This window comes from Chanos chanos, chromosome 1 (assembly GCF_902362185.1).
Source record: "Chanos chanos chromosome 1, fChaCha1.1, whole genome shotgun sequence".
NCBI classification, from domain to species: domain Eukaryota; kingdom Metazoa; phylum Chordata; class Actinopteri; order Gonorynchiformes; family Chanidae; genus Chanos; species Chanos chanos.
This window is the reverse complement of record NC_044495.1, coordinates 33,059,091-33,086,296: the sequence shown is the minus strand read 5'-3', so window position 1 is coordinate 33,086,296 and position 27,206 is coordinate 33,059,091. Positions and strand designations below refer to the sequence as shown.

At 41.8% G+C, this 27,206-nt stretch overlaps 3 protein-coding genes across 6 annotated transcripts in view; all 3 read left to right on the top strand.

Annotated features, from left to right (window-relative positions):
- The window catches only part of ldb2a (LIM domain binding 2a), a 43,770-nt gene extending 38,226 nt beyond the window's left edge, over positions 1-5,544 (top strand). For all 4 annotated transcript variants that reach the window (XM_030777584.1, XM_030777575.1, XM_030777567.1 and 1 more), the window contains one exon: positions 3,604-5,544. In XM_030777584.1, the coding sequence (XP_030633444.1) occupies positions 3,604-3,834 (231 nt within the window). In that variant the 3' untranslated portion in view covers positions 3,835-5,544. The remainder of the gene's footprint in view (positions 1-3,603) is intronic.
- Positions 5,545-6,106: 562 nt separating this feature from the next.
- Positions 6,107-18,759, top strand: tapt1a (transmembrane anterior posterior transformation 1a). Its single transcript, XM_030782329.1, has 14 exons — positions 6,107-6,308; positions 8,892-9,040; positions 10,770-10,888; positions 14,151-14,313; positions 14,504-14,639; positions 14,947-15,044; positions 15,354-15,423; positions 16,180-16,260; positions 16,463-16,572; positions 16,842-16,901; positions 16,998-17,066; positions 17,234-17,310; positions 17,531-17,673; positions 18,034-18,759. The coding sequence occupies exons 1-14, from the start codon at positions 6,122-6,124 to the stop codon at positions 18,273-18,275; spliced, it is 1,704 nt and encodes a 567-aa protein (XP_030638189.1). The 5' UTR covers positions 6,107-6,121; the 3' UTR covers positions 18,276-18,759.
- A 4,044-nt stretch (positions 18,760-22,803) lies between these two features.
- prom1a (prominin 1a) overlaps positions 22,804-27,206 on the top strand; it is a 47,106-nt gene continuing 42,703 nt past the window's right edge. Inside the window, exon 1 of the mRNA XM_030777949.1 lies at positions 22,804-23,017. Within this exon, the coding sequence (XP_030633809.1) occupies positions 22,804-23,017 (214 nt within the window). The remainder of the gene's footprint in view (positions 23,018-27,206) is intronic.

Here is a 27,206-nt window from a genome sequence, read left to right as displayed (position 1 = left end):
AACTCTCAGCAGAGAGCAGGTCCCCGTATAGCTTTACATCCCTATAACACACATGCACACACACACTCACACTCTCGCTCTCTCTTTTTCTCTCTCTCTTTAGCACACACGCACACACATATTGACACACGCTTGTTCACGGGTGCACATACCTACTCGCTCGCGCGCGCACACACGCACATATTTTACCTACATTTCCTTCACGTTGCTTGACTGATTTTTTTTTTTTTTTTTAACTTCTCGATCCTCCTCTCACAGTCAGACTTCTACTCTCAGTCAGTCAACATGACATTCTCTCTCAGTACGGGGTCAAACTACCACTTACACTCATGAGCTCCACACCTCTAACAGAGAGAGAGCCCGGAGAGCGATACTGGCCAGCTTTCCGTTTGTGTGCACACTGATGGTGCTATGAGAGTGTGCAGCCTTTCCCCAGAGGTCAGGAGGAATGAGTTGGAGTGCTGACACTGAGGACGCTATTAATGCTCAACTCTGATTCATTTACGACTGGGATAGAAAGTCATTTTAAATGCTGAAATGTTGTTTACAAAATACAGGTTGAATGAAACACCTTTATGTGTTTCCTCATTCATTTATGTAACATGTTGCCCTTGTTCATCATATTCCTCTGTGTAGCATTTATAAATGCCTGTACTTCTGCCCATTTTTTTCCTCTCCAATTTTCCAACTCGTCGTGACGTACCCGTGACTTTGAGAGATGTGCACATGCACTCACTCAAACACACACACACACACACACACACATACACATTGCTGGAATGAATATCTGGCTGTGTGCCATCTCTCATTATCATATAGATCTTTAGTTGTGTGTGTGTATGAATGTGGCTGTTGGTCTCTGCTAGCAGGTTTGTGGATGTTTGCAGTGTGTGTGTGTGTGTGTGTGTGTGTGTGTGTGTGTGTGCGTGCGTTTATTTGTGTGGACAGCATGTAAAACACACACACGCACGCACCCTTCCTCCCACTCTCTGTAAAGCACTCAGACGCATTGCAAGTGTTGCCACGCGCTTGTGGGCTAACATGCTGGTTACATATGTAGCGTAGCCGTTGGCTTTGTCTGCCAAGTTGTAGCATGGCGTCTGAGCAACCGCCTACGTGAGCCCAATCACAATGAATGCCAGAGCATGGTCATGTGACCAGAGGTCTGCGAGGAGGAGCAGGAAAAGGAGGAGGGGTATAGGAGAGGAAAGAAAGGAGGGATACAGTGTAACCCAGGTACCACAGTGACCCCTGGTGGTGGAGGTGAGACATGGCTACAGTTAATTAGTCAGTAGGAGACACATGGAGATTGGCGTGGTCATTTAAGGATAACGCCCCTTACAATGAAGTGAACATTTATAATCTGTTTGAAGATCAAAAGCACACTTCACCTCCAAAATGAAAAAAAAATGAAATCAATAGCATAGTTTAACCATGTTTGCAGAAGTCCTTAACTATGTGTATCTCATACCAAGATTGTGTGATGCAAAATAGTGTACACTATTTAAAAAAAAAACAAAAAAACTATTGGATTTAACTAACACATATTTAATGAAGGTTAGAGATGTTGTGGTTAACTGTGTCCAAAGAAGAGCCAATGAAGTTCAGTAAGAAGGACTAATATCATCACTGAGCTGCTCTTTGCTTGTCTTCTGTTAATACCACTCCATTATGAAGGAGGCATTTTGATACTTCACACCTTTACAGTCTGATCCCAGGTCAGCTTTTGTGTTAAGTACTCAGAGCTAAAGGATGGGCAGGAGTTGAAGAGCCAGTGCTAGATCAGACAGATGGGACCCTGAGTTTGTTTTGGAGTGTGGCTTTACCTACAGGCTATAGTTAATGAGATGAGTATTTGGGACAAGCTTTCCCATTTGATGCCAATTAAAGCTCTCGGTCAGACCACCAGCTGGAACCCGTAGGATACGTGTGTTTATATGTGTGTGTGTGTGCGTGCACGCGCACGTAGGTCAAATGGACCCTGTGGTTTCATACACAGCGCAAGGGGCAACAGACGCCACCAGAAAACAGATGGTGAATTCAAGGCTCGTTGGCATCTGAGCCTTCAATTCTTTTTTTTTTTTCCCCGACCGTTTCTGCTAATGACTTAATTAGCTATGCAAATTGACAAATCAGCGTGTGGATATTGTTATTTAGTCCAAAAGCCCACCTTAATGAATGACTGTAATTAAGCAACGGAGAGAAGAGCTGGGTAGTGACAGTGGCTGTGGGGCTTGATTTGAACAGCTCTCGAGATGCCTTGAGACTTGCCACTTCTCAAGTAAACAGTCCTGCACGGGGCTCTCCCCAAACAAAGAAAAGAAGAGAGGGAGGTGCAACTACGCTTAATGGAAGTGACATAGATATATTTGTGATAGAGGAAGGGCGGGGGGGGGGGGGGGGGGGGGGGGGGGTCTCAGTCAAAGTGATGCAGGGAGGATATGAAGACAGAAAGAGAGACAGAGAGAGAGGCAGGCAGTCAGAGAGAGAAAGGGAGAGAGAGAGAGAGAGAGGCAGGCAGTCAGAGAGAGAAAGGGAGAGACCGAGAGAGAGAGAGAAGGATGGAGAGCTCCCACGCAGCGGCTTGTCGACACACATGGGCAATGATGTGTGCGCTCCAGTTAACTGATTGACTCAGTCCCAGAATGCAACAGTGGGCAGAGCAGAGTGGCCAGTAGAGTGTAGTGGAAAACAGAGAGATCTGATTCTCCTCAGAGACTAGACAATGGAATACACTTCTGAATAAGCACCGCTTGGTTCTTATTCATCCTATTATCAGCAACTTAAATGTGGATTCCCATTTGCCCATAGGGACATAGCATGTAATTCAACAGTTAAGACAAAAACTGTCTGACAAAAACATGAGGTCTAGACAACTTTTACTTTCTTTTCTTTTAAGTTTTCTTTCAGGTTTTCTTTTAAGTTTGGCAGAGAATCACTTGACTTGCTGTAAGCCATGTTTTATTGTCAGTTTTCAGTCTTTCTCACTCACAGTGCTTGGAATGGCTTGGGAAGCCCCTCTCATGCAAGATTTCACCTGACTGTGACTTCAATATACAAATCCATACACACACACATACACACCCACACAGCTGTGTCAGACACACACGTATTAGTCAGACAGCTTTTTGAATTGTGTTCAGTAATTAGTATTGATCATTTAGTGTGGGAGAATGTGTGTTGTCATGTGTCATTCGCCCTCTGTTAGAGAACTCATCTGTAATTTGGCTTTCTGACACCACAGCATGCCTTTGGGTGCTTTTCGTCAGCTATGTGTAAGGTTTGTGTATATGCTTGCCACAATAACTCAATATATGACAGAGAATTGTCTTGTGATGTATTACTGGATGGAATTAAAATTAGATGTAGGTGTGACGCTTTATTTTTATTTGAATATATTTGAATATCAGGCCTATGTCTCGATGCAAACTAAAGTAATTCAGAATGATTAAGAAAATATGTATTGTAACTTGCTCAGAAAAGTTTGAATAAATATGGGAATGAAGGTTGAATTATATGAATAAAGGCTGGATTATAACATGTTTTATATCCAAGGCAGATAAGTTGTGCTCTAACCTCTCTTTGGCTGTCTTTGATTGGCAGGATGTGATGGTGGTTGGGGAACCCACTCTGATGGGTGGAGAGTTTGGCGATGAAGACGAGCGTCTTATCACGCGGTTGGAGAACACTCAATACGACGCCACCAACGGCCTTGATGATGACGATGACTTCACCAGCTCTCCAGCGCTAGGCAACAACAGCCCCTGGAACAGCAAACCCCCAACAGGTCAGGACAGCAAGCCAGAGAGCACAGCGTCCCAGCCTTCCCAGTAGAGACATGTTGCACCCACTGCCCATACCAGTTACCAGGGCAACACTCTCTATATCGCTGACCCCTCTTTCTCCAAACGTTTCCTGGTTCCCTACATCATGGTGTCAGTGATACCATCCACCTTCGCGAAATACTGAGACGTTGCTGGCATCATTGTCCTTGGAAATATTGCACAGAAATATTTGCTCTATCAAAGAACACAATTGGATGCTTTCAAATTGGAAAGGTGATATGGTGATGTTCAAAAATAAATGAATAAAATAAAATGGAGGAAATGAACTCTCACACTCTCTGACTGTCACAGCTTCTACAAGGCCAAAAATAGAAGGGGACAGAATTTTATTGACAACTGAAAAAAGTGACTTTGGGCCAGTGTCAGCCTCAATGTAAAAACAACAGAGAATAAAAAAAAGTCCCAAAGTTGGACCGGCATCTCCACAATGACTGCAGTTGACAACGGAGCCCAAAAACAGCCATTTGGTTGCTCTGTGTTGTCCACTCACTGGAGTAGCACTGAAGTACACACACATACACACACACAGCTGCTGAGACCAGTCCGTGCGCATTTGCATTTTTATTGGAAATTCATTTAGCCGTTGTCTTTTTCTCCCCCACACCTCTTCTGTTTTCAATTGAAAGCAAATTGACATGAGTTTCTTTAGATCAAGAGACTATTTTAACAACAACTAACTCCGGTTTATGATTTGAGGCAGGAGGGATAAAGAATTAAAAGTGCAAGTGTGTCACTTTCAGATTGTAGTTTCATGCAAAAATGATCAACTTTTGTTTCTGTGTCTGTATTTGTTTTTATGGATTTGTGATTATTATCTGTGTTCTCCTTGTGCTTATTCAATGAGACTGGGACTGGGAACTCTTGTCTAACTGACAGGCACATATGAGAAGTATATTTCTTTAAATTTGACCTCTTTTCCCTTTAATGACCTATTCCCAAACTGGACAGTAACATGACTCTGCATGAACGTTCAAATTTGTATGATATTTGAATTTTCTTTTTTCCATTTTTAAAGACCTTATAGTGTTTTTTTTCTTCATCAGTTTGGGAAACACTGTTACATGATCCTCTCTGGCTCTGTAAATAAATATACTGTCTGTTTAATCCAATGAAAAGCCACCTGACGCCACGACATAAATGGCAGCTGTCCATTTGATGGACTTATTCATTTGGTTGTGTGTTCTTTGAGGTTTCTTTTTTTTTAAATTATTTATATCCACTTGACTGACTCATGTATTTTCAAATGCACATATTTCTGTGTAGACTCTAAACCAGACCTATTTTTGGAAGGGTTGGACAAACACATGTATAACTAACTTAGCATGTCCTAAGATGCATACACCAATGAAGTCATGTACTGAGCACAGAAATTGTCTCAGTCTGTTGCTTTAACATGATTAAATATCCAGTAAATATTAAGTTTGGAATATAATAATGGTGAATGGGAAGGGTATGTTGAATAATCTCCAAACTCATATGCATCACTAACCATTAAGTAAGTTTTGGACCATGTCTTTGTGTTCAAAATACTCTTAAATTCACATTGCTTATTTTTATTAGAATTTCTGAAATGCTGATTTTCTCCCAGAATAACAGAAAGGAAAAAAAAACACTTAATCTCTGAGGTCTTCTGTTGGAGCCTTGTATTATTAGAACTCTGCACAGTTTGTAAAATATTTAGCAGAGGTGTTTTGTGTCATATCCGAAGTCTTGTATGTATGCTTTGCCATTTTGTGTGCCAATAAACCGTGCTTACAGGACCAGTTGCCTGAATTTCATTTACATGCTTTTAATTCGTTCAAAAATTGTTGTTGAATGGTTTAACAAGATGTTCCTCATTAGTGTATTTTTCCATTTCAGTTGTCTCTGTTGTCGAGTAAACGTAGTACTTAGTTGCCATCTGGTGGTTAACTTGAATTTTATTTCGTCACTTCCAAATAATACAAATTGCCTAGCCAGATTTAAATATATTCGTAAATTATTATTTGGACCCTTATTATTATAACAGCGACCCCCCCGCCCCCCTCCTCGTCCCCTCGCCCTTCGGTTTTGACTGATCAATATTCTCTTTGTCATTTCATAAAAGAAACGGGCATGTGGGCACTCATTTACATAATCTGGAATAAAAATGATCCGTAATATACTAGGAAACAGAAGAAAAGCGGTTGGTTTCTATAGGGGCATTATATTATGAGCTCGAGTGTTTATTTATCAAGCATGATGTGATGACGTTGCACAGAACCATTGAGAATTCCTCTGGCGGCGGCAAAGTGAAGATGGCGGATACAGTAGATGTAGGATTGTCAGAGGAAAAAGAGACTGAGAATGACGAAAAGACGCGCTTGAATTGCCCGAGGAGTGGTATTTCAAAGAGAAGAAAGAATTCCGTGGCCGCAGAAATGACGGAAACCTTGGGATTTTACGAACGGCATTCTCTTACAAATGAGCAACACGGGAACTCAGGTGCGTCTGTTTGTGAGTCGGTTTCAACCATCATCTGACAGCTGACCTTTCAGCTCCAACGTGGCTTTTCAGCAGAGCAAGCGAAATACAGCAACTGGAGATAGTTAGCAATTAACGCTGTTTTAGCGTCTGTATTTGGCACATTTTAACATTGTCGTCCTTCGTATACTTCGATTGGATGGTTGTGCCAAAAAATGCATTTAATCCTAGCCACATATGCTCAGCATTAGCTTGTTAGCTTTAAGATAAACGCATTTAACTGTCATTTGTTCAGCTAGAATAAACCATGGCTAACTCATCTCAACTCATCTCGTTAGCTCACAATTGAAAGGAATAAAACATCTCTTTACTCTTCCTTTCTTCAGTCACGCTAGCTTACGTGTAGACTTTTAATAAGAGGCGAAGAATATTACTGAATTTATTTAGGTAAGAACGCGCTCTTCAGTGTTACAAGGATATGACAGAAAAGTCAACAGAAAAACAAACCGTTTTATACTAATAGAAAACAGTTAGAATACTTTTCCGCGTCTTTTGCAAGTTACCAGTACGCTAAGGTTACAAGAAAAACGACGAGCAGTTTGTGCTCGTGTGCTGAGCCTTGCCATAGTTCTCAAGTAATGTGAAATCAAATAATTTGCTGTAATTGCTGATAGGGGTATATGGAAAACAAATACTCATTAGCACTTTACACGATTGGTTCTGACATGTTTGACAACTGTTTTGCGCCTCAGACGAACCGAAAGTAATCGGCAGACGGCATGGGGTCATTTAGGGTAACGGTCACGGGCTCGCTAGATGAAATAAGCTGTGAAATAAAATGGAAGTCATTATGCCCCTCTCGTATAAACAGTGGCTGTGTCCGAAATGGCATACTACCGTACTACATACTACATACTAGCCTAGTATACACTGCATACTGCGCACTACTCCACACACTAGTATACAGTATGGTACGCAATTATGAGAACTTTCGTGTAGTGTACTACACGTTTGCTATCGGTTGCAGTAGTCGGCGAAGTGAGCTCGGGATGTATACTAGAAATTTTCGCCAGTGTAGTACATCATCCGGGTAACTGTCGTGTACTGCAAAATTTTTATTTTTCACGTACTGCATACTACTTACTACTTTTACGTCACAATTAGTATGCGAGTAGTATGTAGTATGCCATTTCGGACACAGCCAGTATCTCACTTGACAAAAACATGGCGCTTGAAAGAGTTCCAATGTGAATGCGGTGTTGAATGCTTACAAGACCTGGTGTCCCCTGAAAAGCTCTTGACTTTAAGTCCTTACACAACCCCACAGTGCAATATCAAAGGGTTCTGTTTCAACATAAAATATTTGTCTTGACTTGATGGAAAGCATCAGTATGTTAGTAATAGCATGCTGGCTTTGGGAGTTGCGGGGGTGGATGGGTAGGTCACTGTGTGAGAGTATAATGTGCCAGGAAACCTATTTGAAAGAAAAAAAAGAGATTGTTGTCTTGGTTATGCTCCACAATTTGTGGGGTAAGGCTCCTAAGTGGCAGCGATACACAGTTCTTAAAGCATGGCAGAGGGTTGTTTTAGAGCTATAAATGGTGGCAAACTTTGTCCTTTTTTCTTTTCATTTTGGTTTTCTGTGTTTCCTAAAGAATAGTTTCAAATGTGAGAAAAGTTTCAATAGAGTTTGCACAGTGACTACATATGCAAATGCAAACTCTGTATCTTGCCCAGCTGTATCCTTCTAAATATAAATTGATGAAATCAGTCATGGAGTCTCTGCTGTTCTACGCTTTATTCAGTTCTTTGTAAATAGGGCAGAAATAGCACTTAAGACAGCAGTAGGCCTATCCATATTGTTTCTTATTGTAATAAACTAAATGTATTTGTATTAAACGTGTTTAGTTTTTCAAGTTGACAGACGTTGGAAATTGATATTTATGATATTCCACAGCCCTTCCATAGTTTTCAAAGCATGCCTTTTCTATGGGTTTTACATATGATGGGCTTGTAATTCTATGTTTGTGGTAGCCATATTATATTTAAATATTATTTTAAAGTTGTCCACGTATAGATTCAAGATTCAAGAACTTTATTTGTCACATACGCAGTTATATACAGTATTTGTAGTGAAATGTAAACCTGGTCCAACTCCCAAGACTGTGTAAAATAAGAATAAATAAAGAGATAAGAATAAATAAAATGGGTAAGGGAAAAAATGTACAATAAGAGTAAAACTAGAAGGCACCATGTGTAGGTAGTATCGAGTGCAAGAAAGCAACGACCATATCCAACCATATACTATCTCCGATTCAGAATTCTGATTAAATCTGCCATTGCTCTGCTGTACCTGTTGTGTCTGGGCACACTAGTAGCCAAAGGCATCCACTGCTAATGTGCTGCAAAGGCTCAGTAACCATGAAGCCTTTTGTCTATCTTAGTAAACTCAGTCATCGTTCAAAGCGAGGCCTATTGTGAAAGTTAATTCACTGTCCAAACCAGTCACTGAAAGCGAATATTGTGATGTATGTTTTACATGCCATGTCATTGTATGTGTGTGTGTGTGTGTGTGTGTGTGTGTGTGTGTGTGTGTGTGTGCAGACTCAGAGGATTCGGATGATCCCTCTCTGCTGAGGTTCATGTGTGCTGAGCTAACGAGGGGCTACTTCCTGGAACACAATGAGGCAAAGTACACAGAACGCAGAGAGAGAGTGTACACAGTCATGAGGATCCCCAGAGAACTGGAACGGGTATACACACATACACACACACACACAAACACACATTCTTAGGCGCTGATGACTGGCAACATAAAAACACACACATGTACATATACACAAGGTTTGAATGCATAAATCCAGGTACAGTCACATACACACACTCTGTAGGTATTTCCACATGTAGGCAAGAGTTCATGCCAGTCCAGATAAGAGTTTTCCATTAGCAGCAGATACAGTGTTGTGACCTTCTGTACAGTATAGGTTTAATGACCCTTCTCAGTAGTGTTTAAATGACCTTTAAAATCACATACATAATGACTAAATCCCTTTGTATGAGTATTAATCCCTTTTGAGGTCATTTCTGTATTTATTATGTGAAAGATATTTGTCTGCTTCATTTTGTTATTCGTCATGAGTGCAGCACTGAAAGATACTGAATATATAAAGTACTGTGAAAGTGAGGAAAATCTCAGTATCACTTTTGGTACCTCCTGTTGGATTTTAATTTTCAGTACCACTAGATGGCATTGTGAGTATATATAATGACTTGAATTCAATGTGGTTTAGCCTAGACTGTCAATATGCACAACAAATATTTAAAGTCAAAATGTGAAGCTCTTTAACTTGGCTAGAGGTCAGCTATTTTCTGCAAATACATTGAAACTTATTGGCATTTAATTTAGACCAGACCGAATCAGATCAGTCTTTTATTATTCGTACATAATTTGCACATGATAAAAATGAATACAAAGCTGCAGATTAATGGGATTAACAAAGGAGGCATTCCTCTTTCTGTCCCCACCCCCCTTTTCAAACTCTCTCTCACTCACACACACACACACACAAACACAGGGGCTGTGTTCTTCTGAGTGAATGACATGAAGTCGAGGTATGCATAAACACACCTCCTTCTTCAAGGATCTTAAGGACATTCCACTTCTCTGTGGCGGAAAGGGCTGAACTTAGACCTTACACACTGGTGAATAGTACACGGATCATTAACCGCTGTTTTAGGCTCTGTTCACTTGGTTTGAATATAATATAATAGAAAGTGGGACTTGTGAAGTGGGAGGTGCTCTAGCTCTCGAGAGCAGGAAGACATTTGAGGAAGAATGTGTAGAGTCCCTCTTTGATCCTACCCACACTCCCCTAACCGGTCTGAACCAGGAAGTGTTTCCCTGTCAGTGAGGAGAGTGCAAACATTTTCTAGCATGTTTGCTTGAGAATGAGTGGGACAAATTCTCTGTTTCTTAAGGTATGGAATTACAATCCTTTTAATTTTCTCTAGGACTACTGTTAGCAGTTGGTCACAAATTAGACACTCTTTACCTGAACAAGGGCATTTATTGTTAATATTGCCTTAATTGCCTGCTTCTTCTCTGTAATTTATAGTTAAAAGTTTCCTTACATAGCCTAGTCTAGACTGTGGTCGTTTTTGGTTTGAGGAGCTGAGTTGAAGACTGTTTCTCACTGTGAGACAGGAGAGTACCCTGTAAATGAATGATCACGAATGTCACATGTACCTAATAGAAGAGTGACCTTCTGAGTTCTTTTGTTTTTATCACGGTGTGACCAGCTGCAGAGTGCTTAGGACTCTTGTTCTACGCCTTCCCCTCAGTTTCACGTGTTCTGGGTGTCATTGCTCACTGTTCTAGAGACAGGGACCGTGTGTGGGTCGGGGTAAGGGACATCTGTAATGTGTACGTATGATCTGGACCCGCGAGCTGATGTCATGTGTTTTTTGTGATGCACCGTGCAGCTCATGACGTTTGGGTTCTTCCTGTGTCTGGATGCTTTTCTCTACGTGTTCACCCTCCTGCCTCTGAGGACCTTTCTCGCTCTGCTAAGACTGCTCACCATACCCTGCTGTGGCCTCAGGTAACTTAAATACACTCGCACACTCTCCCACATACACACACACTCACTCAACAGACAAACAGACAAACTAATAAACAGCAAGGCTGTGTGAAATGATCAGTTATCACAGCTTTACAGTTAGCCATATGTAAACATTTTCAAACACAATGATAAAAACTTGCTATTTGCAGAACTTGTTAAAAACACAGTGACTGAAAAATCTTTTTTGTGCATGTGAGTGTGTGTGTGTGAGTGTGAGTGTGTGTGTGTGGGTAGGGGGGTGTACGATTGAGAGGTTTAGCACTTGTATTATACCTTGTATCTCTACCTCCCTGATGTTAATGAGCTAAATCTAGGTCAAGAGGCTCATTAAATGTCTTGTTGCATGCATAAGTGAAACTCTCAGATCTGATTCTTTTCCCTCTTTACTCAGTCTTGAGCTGACACTTGAGTAACTCGGTGTGGTTACAGTATATCTGCATGCCTTTAGGCCTAACAGGCTGCTCTGTCTTCCTTTGCTTCCTTCTCTCCTCTCTCAGGGCCAATGTGTGCCCATACTGCAGAAGGAGCAGGTAGGCCCCACATGCCTGTCTTCACTCTAATCAGTCATGAGATCCTCCCCATTCTACACGCAGTGTCCTGTGTTTGGTCACTCAGTCTGATAACTCAGCTTTAGCCAGCTGCAGCCTCATTTGGTGGGCCAGTGAGACCCACATTAAGCTGTCTAATGGTGACGCAGACCGGTGCCCTTGTTTTTATTTAGGTTTGTTAGTTTTGTTTTGTTTTGTTTTTAACCTTTGTGTTGTAGACTGGCATTGAGCTTAGCTCAACCCCCTTCTGATTTACTGCATAAGAAAGCGTTGTCATACAAACTCTGTCAAGCACTGTTTATTATTTGGTGAGAATATTTATTTTTTTGTTTGTTTGTTTGTTTTCATACCATGAAACACAGCACTACTTAAAATAAATTGTAGGGCTTAACTCACTGTTGCAGAGTTTGACCCAAATGCTACTTACTGCAGTTGGACTCTGTTTGAGAGTGACTGCCTGTGTGGCTTTGGTAATGCTGTATTGCCATGCTGTGGTGTTTCCTGCTTGTGCTTTGGTCATGGCTATAATGTTGTGATCTGGTTTGTAAGGTTGTGGTCATGTGTGTGAGACTGTGGTCCTGTGCATGAGACTGGTAAAGTTAGTGTAGGATTGTGGCCATGACTGTGGTAGAGTTGATGTGTGTCTGTGATTTTGTCTGTGGTCTTGTCTGTGGGACTGTGGTAGAGTTGATGTGGGTCTTTGGTCTTGTCTGTGGGACTGTGGTAGAGTTGTGGGTCTGTGGTCTTGTCTGTGGGACTGTGGTAGAGTTGATGTGGGTCTGTGGTCATGTCTATAGGTCCGAGGTCTTGTCTGTGGGACTGTGGTAGAGTTGATGTGTGTCTGTGGTCTTGTCTGTGGGACTGTGGTCTTGTCTGTGAGTCTGTGGTCATGTCTGATAGTGACGGTTAAGTGCAGAACTCATCCCTGTGGTGTGGCAGTGATGGAGCTCAGTTCATCAGATGAGCAGTGAAAACAGACAGTGCACAGACTCAGAGACAGATGGTTGTGCTGACAGCATGCCTCCAGTAATACAGCCTGCTCTAAATACTGCTTAGAAGGTGAGCAGACTGTTTTTCTCAGGTCTGTGAATGTACTCATTTAAAAGTTTTGTATATGTCAATATATAATTCTTACAACATGGTGGTTTATCCCTTCGCTTACATTATAAATACAGCGTTTACCCCACTAGGTGTAGCATAAGAAACAGGTTTGTTGTCAGTTTCATTTAGTATCCCTTTAGAAAAAGCTTAACAGATTCACAGCATTTACAGAGAGTTCCAAAACGGCTGCTAATCATTGTGTTTTATTCAGTGTAAAAGGCAATGTGTGGTAAAGCTGCAGGGTCTTGGCATGCACTTAGTTCACTCCTTTATTTTACTGTGGTTCCTGTTAGATGGGATTTTGACTTTTGGATTAGGAGATGAGACTATGTGTTAAAAGATGACTGAGATTTCTCTGGAAGGAAAAGCCTACACAAATATATAGTGGGTAGGAAGTCCCAGTGCTTACTAACTGAAACTGCAGGTTTTAGATTTCTTCTGTCCTGTAGCTCACAGTATGTGATTTTAATCAGCAGTGAAGTCACTAAATAGGAGTTGCCTGGATCAGTTTCCACACAGATGACAAATCGTAGGATTTGTTAGCTAGCATGGCTAACAGTTGCATCACTGCCATTTGCATTGAAGCTTTTTATTTTAGTGAAATTGGCCTGTGAACTGAACAGCTGTGAAGACCTGACATAGGGTAAGGGTTTTTTTGCCTGTATCTGGTAGAGCATGTTACATGCAGCCTCACTTCTGGATTTATTACAGTATTTGACATTGTTTTGACAATGTTTTAGATTATAAGCAGAGATATGTGATGGCATCCACTCTAATTTCGTGCATCTGCATCATGTACAGGTGTCATGTTAGTATCAGACATTTCCAGTGTTGCTCATTGACAGAAGCGGCTGTGTCTGTCAATGAAACAGCTTTACTATGTAATGAGCCCCCCGCCCCTCTCTCTTCCTCTCATTCTGTCACTGCCTCATCACGGGCACAGATGAAGTTTAGTCCTTTTGTCCTATCAGCTTATATTCCATTACCACACCACAGAATCCAGACCTTATCAGACACACAGTTAGTTCCCTTTAGTCAAAGCTTTGGTCCCTTCTCCTTTGGAGAGACTGTTTTCTCAATGAATTTGCTGTTGTGCTGTTTGCTAAGTGTGAACAACACTCTGAATTTAACAAATATTTATTTCTGAGCATGTGTGGAGTGCCAGCAGTGTTCTCGACACACACTTTCCTAATGAACAGTGAAAGAGAGGGAGAGACATGTGATTTTTCTCTCTCATTAAATAAACTTCTCTCTGGAGATGGAGCACGTCTGAAGTGGATGAGTCCTGGCACAGACTGTGCTCTGTTTGATTTCTCTCACTGTCTCTCACGCTCTATCCCCTTTGGACAGTGAATTGCATGTGAGGCACTGGACATGTCATCTGCATGTCTTCATGTCTATGCAGGTTCACATTTGTTTTCCATCATGTCAAAGCCGCAGGCCGACACAGGCCCTCCACAAACATGGTCTCTCCAAACATTCAGTACCTCACTGTGGCTTTCTTTATCAAGCATTAATTACTGCTTATCACCTGGATGAGTAATTAAGTGCTTACCTTTACTTGGTGTCCGTGTCTGTGTCTGTTTTGTCAGTGGTTCACGTCTCCTGCAGCCGGCTCAGGTGTGTGATCTCCTGAAGGGTTTGATTATGATCCTGTGTTACTCCATGATGCACTATGTGGATTACTCTATGATGTACCACCTGATCCGGGGTCAGTCTGTCATCAAGCTCTACATCATCTACAACATGCTGGAGGTACAGTGTCTCTGCCCCTTTGGTCAGGCTGAGTACTCAAAATCATAATTGCACATTTTAGAAGTAGACAAGAATTGTCCTCAGATCAGTCTGTAATGACAGAAAAACCTAAGAACATATCTTGGTACCTGGGTGCATTGTTTGAATCCTGTCTGTATTAACGCTGTTGACACCCCTGTGTTTGTGGCAGGTGGCAGACCGTCTCTTCTCGTCCTTTGGGCAGGACATACTGGACGCTCTTTACTGGACGGCCACAGAGCCAAAGTCCCGTAAGAGAGCTCACATCGGTGTCATACCTCATTTCCTGATGGCCGTGTTCTACGTCTGTATCCTTACACTCTAAAAACAGCCCTCAAGTGCCATGTACTCTATATAAAAACACTCTGTCCTACAAACAGTTTTTAACTGATTCTAAGCCTCTGTCTTAAACATCACAAACTGTCCTTACAGCCTTCATCGGTCTGTCTAAAACTTACACGATGTTTTCACAGTTGTAGCTTCTTGCAGTTCTGACAGAGAGAAGTGTGACTATGTCTGTAAAAAGGCTGAACAGCAAGTGGCTGTGGTAGTGGTGTGTGTTGTGAGCAGGTTTGTCCAGTGTGTTTTTTTCCTTAGCATGACTTTCCCTCTCAGTTCTTCATTCCATCCTCATCATGGTACAAGCTTCCACACTCAACGTCGCTTTCAACTCGCACAACAAATCACTGCTCACCATCATGATGTCAAACAACGTGAGTAAACACACAAACACACACACACATACACAAACAAACAAACAGACGGCATAACATATTAATCCTCACTTGCTGAATCCTGATTCATTCGGAACCTGTAAGTCTGTCTGTATGCCTGTCCCTTAAATTAGAGTCCACGTGTGTGTACAAATTCCATCTACATGCTGCTGACATGCTGTTTTAATGGTTGACTTGGTGTTATGATTTAGATACTTTGTGTATTGTGTCTCTGTATTTCCATAGGAAGCGTTCTCACATAGGTATCTATGTAATCCAAAGTATCTTTTCCTTTTGCTTTGTTCACAGTTTGTGGAGATCAAAGGAAGTGTGTTTAAGAAGTTTGAGAAGAACAATCTCTTCCAGATGTCTAACAGTGGTACGTCAACTACCCTCCAGCTCTGATGTTAAGCATTCTCTCTCGTTACTGCATTCTGCTTGTAGGCTTTTTTTTTTCTTCTTTTTTCTTCTTTCTTTTCCCCAGATTTCTACATATGTGTGGCTCTGATTGGCTGTCTGTGCAGTTGGCTGCTCTTGCATATAAAACAGTTTGAAAAGCACGGTCTCGGGGCGTAGTGTTCAGGCTAAATAAGATCAGAATCAGGCATCCTTTTCAAATGCTAATTGGTCCTCTCAAGCATTCTTTGATAGTGTACATGGAAAATGCTGTCAGGACACGCTGCCGTTTGAATCCCCCTCTGCTCCTGCGCTCAGCACCGTGTTAGTGCTTCTCCTCTCTCATCCTCCCCCTTTTTAACGACAGACACACAGACATTCGGTAACCAGCCCTGGTTTTTATCTCCTCTGAAAAGGGCACACCTGGATCGCTCAACAACTGTTCTGTCCACAGGTGTCCTTCTCCTCACCACAAGCCCCTTACTGAGAACAGGAGAGAATCCACTGCCCATTCACACCCAGTAGATTACCTCTGTTACATCTTATCTCTCTACATTGTTCTTTCTGATGAGAATTCAAAGGCTTATAGGAAGGTATTGTTAGTGAGTGGCGGTTGAGATGCGTGTTTCAGACAGAGTATGGTGTGTGTGTGTGTGTGTGTGTGTGTGTGTGCATGTGTGTGTGTGTGTGGTGTGTGCGGAGGTACTGACAACGTACGGTGATTGTGTTTTACCCATAGATATTAAGGAACGTTTCAGTAACTACATCCTGCTGCTCATCGTTTGCCTCAGAAACATGGAACAGTTCTCCTGGAATTCCGGTGAGCATTGACAGGAATGCTGGATATTTAAGCAGAGGCAGAAGTTTCAAACCCGTGTAAACTGAGCTAATCATGTTTCACTAACACGGGGCAAGACCTCATGTATGCCGTAACTGATTGTCATGCTGTTGTTTTTTAATCGATGTTGCTGAGACTATTGGTTATGTGAGGATGCTGGTCTGGTTTTTGGTGTTGGTAACAGATCACCTGTGGGTACTGCTCCCTGACGTATGTATGGTAATTGCTTCTGAGGTTGCTGTGGATGTGGTCAAACACGCTTTCATCACCAAGTTTAATGACCTCACTGCAGATGTAAGTACTGTGGTATTTTTACCAGCCAGTGGTTATGTTAATGTTACCTCAAACATCACCATGTTACAGAAGCCCTCGGTTCATTACACAGTATTGTCATCTACTGCAGACTACGTATGTCTCTATGTAACTGATCCATGCACAGTTGTGGTTTTACACTTCTTTCCTCTCCAGTGTTTGACGTTGTTTTAGTGTTAAACTAAGGACATTCATGGAAAGAGATTAGACCAGCTATAACCTGTTAATCTGATTTGTTGTTGCCTCTGTAGGTGTACAGCGAATACAGGGCCAGTCTGGCTTTCGAGCTGGTCAGCAGCCGTCAGCAAAACGTACGTAAGACCCTGAACTGATACTGGCCTCTATATAAGTAGGGGTAGCTGCCCGTATGCTTTGAGATAAAACAGTGTTTGTTTTGGACCCAACAGGCATACACAGACTACAGTGACTCAGTGGCCAGGAGAATGGGCTTCATTCCCCTACCCCTCGCAGTCCTGGTGAGATCATAAAGCACATTCCATTACCTCACTGTCATACTGGTGTCAGGAGATGATGTAGTCTTACTTACATGATGAAAGTACCGTTTGATTAAAGTCTCTATTGAGGTTCAGTTGAGTTTAGCTGGGTAAGCACATTGACGTGTGTAATTGTGTCTGTCTTTTAGCTGATTCGCGTAGTAATGAGTTCAGTGAAGATCCAGGGTGCCCTCTCATCAGTGTGTCTGCTGCTCTTCTACCTGGGGTGAGACAGAGAACAGCCAGAGTGGAAATGCTCGTTTCCCACTCAGCTAGGGATAACTCTCAAACAGAATACACAACTCCACACAATTCACATAACGCTTTATACTGTTGATCTTTGGTCATCAGCTCACATAACTCTTTATACTGTTGATCTTTGCTAATCTTCAGTTAAGAATGATTTAATCTGACTGTTTGTTTGTTTTGTTTCCCTTTGTCTGTAGAATGCTCACACTGAAAGTGTTGAACAGTATAGTTCTGCTGGGGAAATCCTGTCGTTATGTCAAAGAGGCTAACATGGAGGGGAAGCTGTCTCAAAAACGTCCTGCTCCAACCCCCAAAAAGGCCAAGTCTCCCTCACACTCAGGTACCAGTGACCCCCCCCTCCTCCCCTTTTTTTCCCACTTAAATTTATCTGACCTTCTGTTATGGTAAAGTTTCACCCTCTTAGTCAAGTCTCAGTGAACCATAACGTACTTGTGTAATTTTTATGGATATGTTAGTTTGACCTGTTTGGACATGTCATCTGACATTAAAGTGACAGTATACATTTGGTGAAAAAATCTGGATAAAATAGGATTTGCGAAGGGAATGTTCATGCTCGTAAAAGAATATAGGAAATACAGATCGCTATGTGAATGTATCCATCTTCAATAGAGAAAATGTTTCTCTCTCTCTCTCATCTTTCCCTCTCTCTGTCTATCTCTCTCGCCCTGCTATCTCTTAGGTGAGCCTCAGGTAGCTCGTGTCTCTGCTTCCATCACCAAGCAACCAGCTCCACGTACGGAGCTACGGTCTCCAGCTCCTCCTCCTGTTACCAAGGAGACCAGTGAACCCCCAGCAGGTTCTCCGGTAAAACCAGAAGAAGCTAGCACACCACCAGATTCTCCTGAACCAAAACAGAAAGCTCCTAAAAAAGACCTGCTAGAGATAGACCGCTTTACAATATGCGGCAACCGAATTGGATGAACTTCATCTCTGTCGTAATAGTGACTTCTCAGGAGTGGCAGCTGGCAAAAGCCTCTGCCACCAGCTTTCTCTGCCAAAGCCTCGGAGCCCAGGGAGGGTCACCCAAGTCTGACAGCGGAACTCCATGTTGACTGGAGGACTAGCTCGTGAGAATTTGAGTTCATGTGTCTAGCGTGCCATCAGCAGAGAGAACGTGTCGGCAAACAATTGACGTATGAGCTGGCGTCCAAGTGGTGTCACCGACCCGGACTCCGAACACAGACCATGACTCACAAATCAGAGAACGTCAGAGGATGATCTGAATGGAAGCCCCTGAAACACTCTGAGTGGTTTTACAGGGGGGAAAAAAAGGACTGGACATGGATATGATGACTTTTACTGGCAGGTTTCTCTTTTCCTCCCAACATCGTCCTCTCCTCTCTCATCTACAGTACAAGTCTTTAAAAAAGGAGGGAGAAAAAAACAAGAACCATGGATTGTAGTGATACACAATTTAAAGATACTCCGTGCCATATATATATATATATATATATTTTTTTTTTTTTGAAAAGCAGTTGATAGTGCCTAATTTCTCGAGCCCAATTTAATAGCAGCATATAGATCCTATCAGATCTGCCAACAATGCCGGATTTTAGACAGATTAGTTTTACAGATATTTTAGCTAATCTTTGTAGAGTGTCACTCTTTCAGAGGAGTAGATGTAGAGTACATATAGAGTATATGTAGAATTCTCAACATTTAAGTGTTCTTAAAAACCTCTGAGGTGGTAGAAGATGATATAAGCTCATATTCATATGCCAGGCTGCTTGATAATTTAGCTTGTGAAATGTTAATTCTATTTAATCTAAGAAGAATGGCATTGCAGGGTGCCAAAGCAGCCAGGATTTGTGAGGAGAAAAAATTGCACTGATTTACCACATTGTCTTAACCTGTACATTTGAAGTGTTGTCTTTAATTTATGACACTCATGTTTACATCAGGAGGAATGGCAAAAAGAAATAGAGGGCTTCAATTTGTGAGACGAAGAAGAACAGTAACAACAAGAAAAAAAAGATATTACAGTCTCATGTTTCATTTGTAATGTTCTGAAAATTGCTACTGATTTGATTTTAAATCTAGTTGATTTATCTTGTGTTTGTCATTATCTTGTCGCACTTAATATCATACTGTATTGTGTTTTACTGATGACAAACTGAAGGATATACACACAGCATTTTTTTATGCTGAAAATATAATGTCTTTCATTATATTTCTTCTTTCTTCTTAAATGGAGTTGAGAGGTGAACTGACTTGAAATGGCACTTTACAGGTTTTTACTGAAGAATTGCTTTATTCTTAATGTCACACAAACTCCATAGTTTGAATTCAGAAGTGTGTGTGGGTGCGCGTGCGTGCGTGTGTGCGTGCGCAAACTATGTAATTCTTCCAACAGTTTGAGATGTTATGGTTATGCACACACAGCTCCAGTCAGTGTCCAGACCCAGTGTGGACATTCATACCATTAAGCCAGTTTTGCTGAAGACAAATGTTTTTGCTTTATTTTAACTTCCGTTGTAACAAGCTGGTTAAGTTGTATTTCCTGAGTGTTGTGCAGTGGACATGGAAGTAATGTTTCATTGGCTGATAAAGATGAAGCGCAGGTACTTTCACAGTGCTTTTATAATGTACTGAGAGAGAGTCTGACTCGTTTTATGTGTCCAGGTTTCAAATATACTTCCCTTTTTATGCAATTACTGTTGTGTTTTTTGGGGGAGTTTTTTTTTTTTTTTTTGAATGAAAAATAAAAGTTGTTTTGCAAATTTGAGTGAAGTTTTTTTTACCCAAAAACCTTCTAACCAATTTTTAATGCTGTACTTTTTTTGTGAGTGTAAAATAATTGGTTCCAGCCTTGTCAAAATCCTGCTGAAGGAGAAGGAACAAAAGAAAGCCAGTATATAAGACGGGCAATGGTGTATGCAGACTTAAGAAGTCTGAGATTGCTCTTAATCACCGATATTCAGTACTGATGTCAATGAAATGCTGATGCCACGTATTGGGGTTCTTTTGATGTAGTCGAACTGCAGTCATTTCTTACCAGTGACCACACCAGTAGGTCTAGCATGCAGCGATTTTAGTGGTCCTAAATCATGCAGTCATTCTTTGCCATGACTGCTTTAGAACACACTTTTTTAATGCCATACGGAGTGACACATGACTGAGAGACCAAGATGTGAAAATGTGAATCTAAGACACTTTTAAATGTAAGCACTGGATCCGTTTGGGAATTTGGCAAATGCTTTTACCTCCAGTGGTTGCCGAGCCGTCACTCAAATCATCTGTAAGATTATCAGCCAAACACAAGGCAGTGAGTGAGTTTGACAGACAGCTAGTGATGAGTAAGTCTATACATAGCCTGCTCAACTCCCTCCCCTTCTTACCGGGCTAATCTCCTTACCTCCTGTGTTCCCCTCACTATCTCCACATCCAGGAACCAGAGCTCTTCAAGTAAAGACGCGGGACTCCAGTGGTGAGACTAGAGTCTCACTCCTTTTCTGCAGAAGCTCTGACTCCTGAATGTGAAGATAGGGGAGGAGAACAGAGGAAGGAAGGAGATTAGGAGATTTATTGGACAGAAGCAGTGGTGAATGGCCAGTAGGGCGATTTGTAGGGGTACGAGGGGGGATGCCATCCCCCTTGTTAGCAAAATAACCAAAATGCATCCCCCTATATGCTCTATAAAGTGGTGTCAGTGATCATTGAGCCTTCCCCCCAGTTAAAAAATAACAAATCGCCTACTGTGTATGGCGTACATTTTTGTGTTTGGAAAATGTAGATGAGTGATTTGCATAGATGGAGCTTCATCTGAGTTCTCCCTGACTAATATTGTCTCTAATATTGTGTCTTTAACCTGCATACACCTTACTGGTCTTGGTACAGAGAAAACATTTCTTTTTTTTTCATTTGCTTTCTGTCTTATTAATCAGGGGTTGGGGTCTTCCAAAAAGATCTTAACAGTAAGGTTACGTGCCAAGAAACATTGCCGTACTTTCTCAAATCAGTCTCATCATCTGATCTTAAACTGGTTGACTGAGATCCCTCAGTGCGGCTCTCACACACACCATGGGCCAGAGTCTCTTGAGGACCTGCCATTTAGTTTTTCTTCTGAGATGACAGCACAGTCAAGACTAGAATCCATCCCTGCACCCCATCGTTGGTCTCATACATTCTTCATCTTTCATAAGTCAAATTTCACAAGCAGCTGGTATTGTTGGTCCGTGCTTAACAAGTAAGCAAGTGGACTCTGTGCTTGTTAGAGCCGATACATTGGGAGTAGATTGTGAACTTATCCAAACAGTGTCTGACAGTAGTGACACTGTTGGTTTAGGCTTTGAAAACAAGCCAACTCTGGGACACAAAACATTCTGCACTGCTGGCATTCTTTACTGTTCCCTTGAATCCACATCTAAAATAGAAATTAAATGAATTATTACAGTATCTGTCGGACAAATCACTCGATAACTTCAGCCAACGTGTAAATGTGCACACACACAAGATCCCAATGACTTTGTCCCAATGCAGGCTGCAGATGTAGTGCATGTAACTGTACATCACTACAGCTCATAACGATACAGATATAATCTCCTAACACCATACTTATCAGAGTTTTATTCTATTTTTAAATGGAATTGTGTCAGCACGATGTGTGAGACTTTGAATCGTATGTTTGAACAGCTTTTGAGATTTTGAACAGCTGTTTGTATTCGAACCAAAATGAACATGCGGACATCAGGCGCATAGAGCGGTTTTTGCCAATATTAGTTATTTCTCGTGCTTATGAAGTTTGTAACAGGCTTTCAAATACGCTGTTACCATAGGGCATCGTCATGACTGACAGGAAATATTCCTTAGATCTGAACAAAATGTGATATAACGAGATATGTTCATTGGTTCTGTGATGAAATTTGGTTGATCTAAAAGCGCTCCGCCTTTTTGAAAAAAAAAATGGTACATCTTCATTTTTATGTTACTTTAAGAACTGTGTTTATCAAACTGTTGACAAAAGAAAATAAATGTTGTCAATCAAAAAAATGTATGTCTGGTTGTCTGTACAAAGCTGAGTTTCTATACATTCACCAACAGGCGGAGTGCTTCCCTTCGACATAGAAACCGAAGCCCTCACGACAAGAACGCTGTCACCGAGGAGAAAAGAGGACACCCGCACGCACGCAGCCGTGTTTCCCCCTCCCGCACAGCTTGCTGTAAGCAGTCATTCCCGTCGCGGGAGATCGGAGAAGCGGACAGGGAGACAAGGAACACTACGCTGATAAGGAGTCGCTGACCGTGGGAGCGATGAACATTATGAATCGTTCGTCAGACAGCAGGACTTGAGACCCAGGGTCCATCTCTTTCAGCACTAAGTGCTTTCCTCTTTACTCTTATTGTTGTTTCTTACTAAAAGCTAGTGGTGATAAACATCAGTAGAGTTTTTTTTATCATCCCCACCTACATTGGATTTTGATCCAGATATCTGTAATATCTGACCAGAATCATGTTGTGGAAAACGGGACTGTTGTTGTTATGCTGGGGCTTGACGTCCGGTGAACTCCAGGCAACGGAGTCGCGGGCACCAAGTTTGGATTTTGGCTTCGTACCCGCCGGAGTTTACGAGACCCTCGCCCATTACGAGCCTGGTCCTATAGGGATGCTCTTTCACATGGTGCATGCTTTCCTGCATGTGGTTCAACCTAACCCATTCCCCGAAGGTAAGCGCTCTGCAGAGTGGCCATGCATGGGACGTGCATCGCAATCCTGTTGCGATGCGCACAAAGCAGCCTGATCTGAATGGAGAGAGTTGAAGTGGCACCTTTGCATTGTCGTTTGCTAGAGCACAGTCCGGTATTGGAACACTGACATTGTAACACTAGAGGTTGCTCCAGCTGTTACATGGTGACTAAAGCTTTGCTCTTTACCAAGAACGTGCCGTACACGTGGTTCTTGTCAAAACTGTTTTATCATCTACAAATCAGTGAGGCGTATTATGTGGTCGTTTTTTTTTAAGTGCACCGTTTTATCGTTGTAATCTAATCTCATTTACAGAAGTGCAAATGACGTGGAGTGAGATATACGAAGCCCCCACATTATATGCAAATATAGTACCGGAAATCTGTTGTTCACCACAAGAAACACACCATCACTAAAGCTCCATCAGTGGAGTGCAGAGTTTTAGTCCCGTCATGGGTACTCTAATCCATTTACTTTCTACTGTACGTTGGTTCTCTTGAACTGTATGTGTAGTGTGGTCTGAACAAACAGTGGGCAGGTGTCTGGCTGCCAGTCTACTGTGCGCATGCTGTTTCTAAAAATGTGTGTGTGTGTGTGTGTGTGTGTATGTGTGTGTGTTTTAGAGAGACAGAGGATGACGATGACATTGGAGCAGGGATTGGCTTACTGTCTGTGCCTGCTGTAGTGTTCAGCATCAATAGGAAATCTAGAGATTAGGACTCAAGGCCTCTGACTCACCTTCTTAATGAGCTAATCCACTAATCTGGGATGCCATATGTTGCAGTGTTTTTATTTTCCAAACTGACACAGGTGCATATTACATAAACAAGAAAACAAGAGTATTGATGAGTGTGAGAATAGGGGAAGTGCATAAGCGTTGTTATCAAAGTGGTTTGTCACAAACTGTAACCTCAGTTTTTGCATACCAAAAATGATACATGCATTGGTGAAATGACAAAAGCAAAGCCAGTTGCTTTACAGTGAACTAAGTAAAGCAGTACCTGAGCCGCCAACATCAAAGTGATCAGACTACTGCAAATGACAGTGTTGTTAATATGTTGTTTATGATTTGTCTCACTGTATCACAGATATGGGGGAGAGAAAGAGAGAGAGAGAGAGAGAAGCTTTATCAGTTGGGCTGCCAGCCTGGTGTTCTGTGAAGCTGCTTCGTGACTGTAACTGTTGTAAAAAGAACTGTACAAATAAAAAATGAACTGTAATGAACTGACAGGAAAGAATATATGCACATATCAGCTCAACTTCTCTAGACAGTACTGTTGTCAGAATACTCGCAGTTTCTATATTTCAGTGGTTTTTCTGTTTGTTTGTTTTTATCATTGATACTGAAAGAGTTACATTCACTCAGCCTAAGTTAGATTCATTACACTGTCATTGCCCGTGATGGAAATGTGTGTTGCTCAAGATAGTGAACCTGCAGTGATTTGCAACCTGCAGTGAGAAGAGCCAGAAATAGATGTGAAAGTGAGTCAGTGATAATGATCTATCTGTGTTTCCTCCATCTCCCCTCTTCCTTCTCAATATGGCAGCATATGTGACACCAGCTGACTGCTGTACAAGGCTGTTAGCATAGACGCCATGGTGGCAGTGAGAGCAGTGAGAGGAGGGGTGCAGGCAAGTGTTCTTTAATTTGATGGCATTCTTATAGTCTAATGAGATCAGGCTTTGCTGGCTCATCATTCCACAGGACTACATCATTGATGAAAGAGACTAGTCCCACCCAGAGACTAGTCCAGTACATGACATGAGTATTGGCATCTATAGCGCTTCCTGTCTTCAGACCTGGAAACCCATGTGAATTTTGCACTAGCCTAACACCAACGCAGCTGATTCACCTGATTCCGTGAGTCGCTTGACCCCTGAATAGCAGAATCAGGTGTGTGATTTAACGTGTTATCACTGGACCCCGGTGAACATAGGCTGAAATTATGGGTTCCCAGAACTGGAGCTGAGAGCCAATTGTGAACATTAATTATGAACATTTACATAATAGACTTTACCACACAGCAGCACTGAAAAATCCTCCCTCTCAATCTTCGCTCCCTTCATCAGTTTGAACCGATAGTCTTCTGAGCGATGTCCTCCTCTGATGTGTTATAATGTATCCAATCCTTTTAGGTCCACAGTCATTCAGGAAAAGAGACCAGAAGAAAGCCACTTAAGGAGACTGGAAACAGGCCAAGTATGATATTACCTTGAATTATTGGCCACTCTTGTATCATACATCGTTAAATATGCAGCTTTGAGACTGACTGTGCTTAAAAACAAAGGGACAGGAGAAAAGAAGCATGTACGCATTCTTCAGAGGCAGTTTCCAGGGAAACGTAACAGCAGGCATGCTTGGGAATGTATTTCGATTTCTCTTGGTGGCCTACATATGTCTGTATGCGGAAACGTTAAGCGAAGCATAAAGCGGGAAAAGCTTTGGGAGGAAGCGGCAGGATTTTTAGTCATTTTTGCACATTCATGTTTGCACTTGGCCTCTAGCACTTAGCAACCAGGCCAGTGGCGCTGAGAGGTCGCTGTGAGGTGTCTCTGTCTGGGTTGTCTTTGTTTAAAGGAGGTGTGTGGACTTAGGCCCATCGGCACTGACTATGATGAGCCTTTGAAAAGGTTCTTGTTTTTGTTTTTTATCTTTTCTTTTCTCGAAGTGGTGTCAAAGAAGATGTGTGTTCTTATATTGCACTTCATTCTTCAAATATTCTATTTTTCATATACCCGCTTATCACTGATATTCATAAAGTCTCATTTATTATTCATCCTTGCTTCCCTCCATTCAGTTCAGTTCAACTGGAGGTCAGTAAAATTATTGGATTGGTCCTTGGATTTAAAAAAAAAAAACAAACAAAAAAAAACCATTCAATTTGTGTTTCAAAGCATCGACCTTTTAAGGAACTTGGGCTGTGTTGTGGGTGCAGTGAAGGACAGCTGGGCACTTGAATGGAGGGGGGGCAGTGGCTCTTATCACAGATGGTATCCTCTGTCACACCCCCTCCCTCTGACCCCCCTCTGCTCTCCCATGGCCCCTGTAGGCTGTCATGCCATCCTGTGCCAGCCGGACACACAGAAGACAGAGATTGGCACATTTGACAAACCACAGAATTGTTACAGATTCTCTATCTATCTATCTATCTATCTATCTATCTATCTATCTATCTATCTATCTATCTATCTATCTATCTATCTATCTATCTATCTATCTATTTATCTATCTATCTATCTATCTATCTATCTATCTGTTATTCTGTCTATCTACAGCCATAGTCTCATCTCTGTCATCAGTCCTTCCATAATCTCACAATCTGTTAGTAATATCTGAATTGATATGTTTTTAAGTCCAATTTACTTCAATACTGTACCACTTGCTCCAGCTCTCTTACCACTGTTGACTAGTTTCCGTTCAGTTAATCTGCTATAACACTCTAACACATTATAAAACGTGTGTATTGTCATAGCACTCCACTCCGTTTCCATCTTCTCATGTAAATGAATGAACAGAGGATGTTTATACGCTTTACATTCTTACTGTACAGTGCTACCCAGGCTAATGGGCCATGGAGTAGAGCCACTATGTACGTGGAATATTATAATCTGTGTCTCTGTATCTGTGCTTGTCACACTCTGTCATGTCATTAGTATGACTCTGATGCCCACAGCAGTGGCATGCCCCAGGATTTAGGCGGGCATCATCCTCAGTCGACGCTGTGCCAGCTGACTGCCCAGAAGCCAAGTGCCAACTAAACATGTATCTTTTTGATTCACACTAAGAAAAATGAGACCTCATTTTAGTAAATTGTTTCCAGTTTTTTTTTTAATCCATCAGTGAGTGCGTACACAGAAGGGTTGCGTTTTACATAGATATGTCTTCACTCTTGTTATTTCTTTCATGTTGTTTTTTTTTCTGCCGTGATCAAACTACAGTAGAACTTAGTGCTACAGTCTGACTCTGATGCATTTAGTGATAACTAACTTTCAAGAGCTGATCAAGAGTCAGTTTTCCACACCTCTGTCTCACACTTCCTTAGTATGAATTAAAAAGCAACACAGGTCCTGGATCAGGCTCAAAGACACATTAAGTTCCGGCAGTATCATTCACAGGCCATAGTGTCAAAGTCTTATCTCTGACGTAGACACGGCTAACCATACCGTCTT

Bases quoted from the DNA above. Each gene is read 5' to 3' on its own strand.
- tapt1a (XM_030782329.1), top strand. From the start codon at position 6,122: ATGGCGGATACAGTAGATGTAGGATTGTCAGAGGAAAAAGAGACTGAG. The intron at 14,640-14,946 runs GTATCCTTACAC...TTTCCCTCTCAG, and splicing joins GATGGCCGTGTTCTACGTCT to TTCTTCATTCCATCCTCATC. The intron at 16,573-16,841 runs GTAAGTACTGTG...TTGCCTCTGTAG, and splicing joins TTAATGACCTCACTGCAGAT to GTGTACAGCGAATACAGGGC.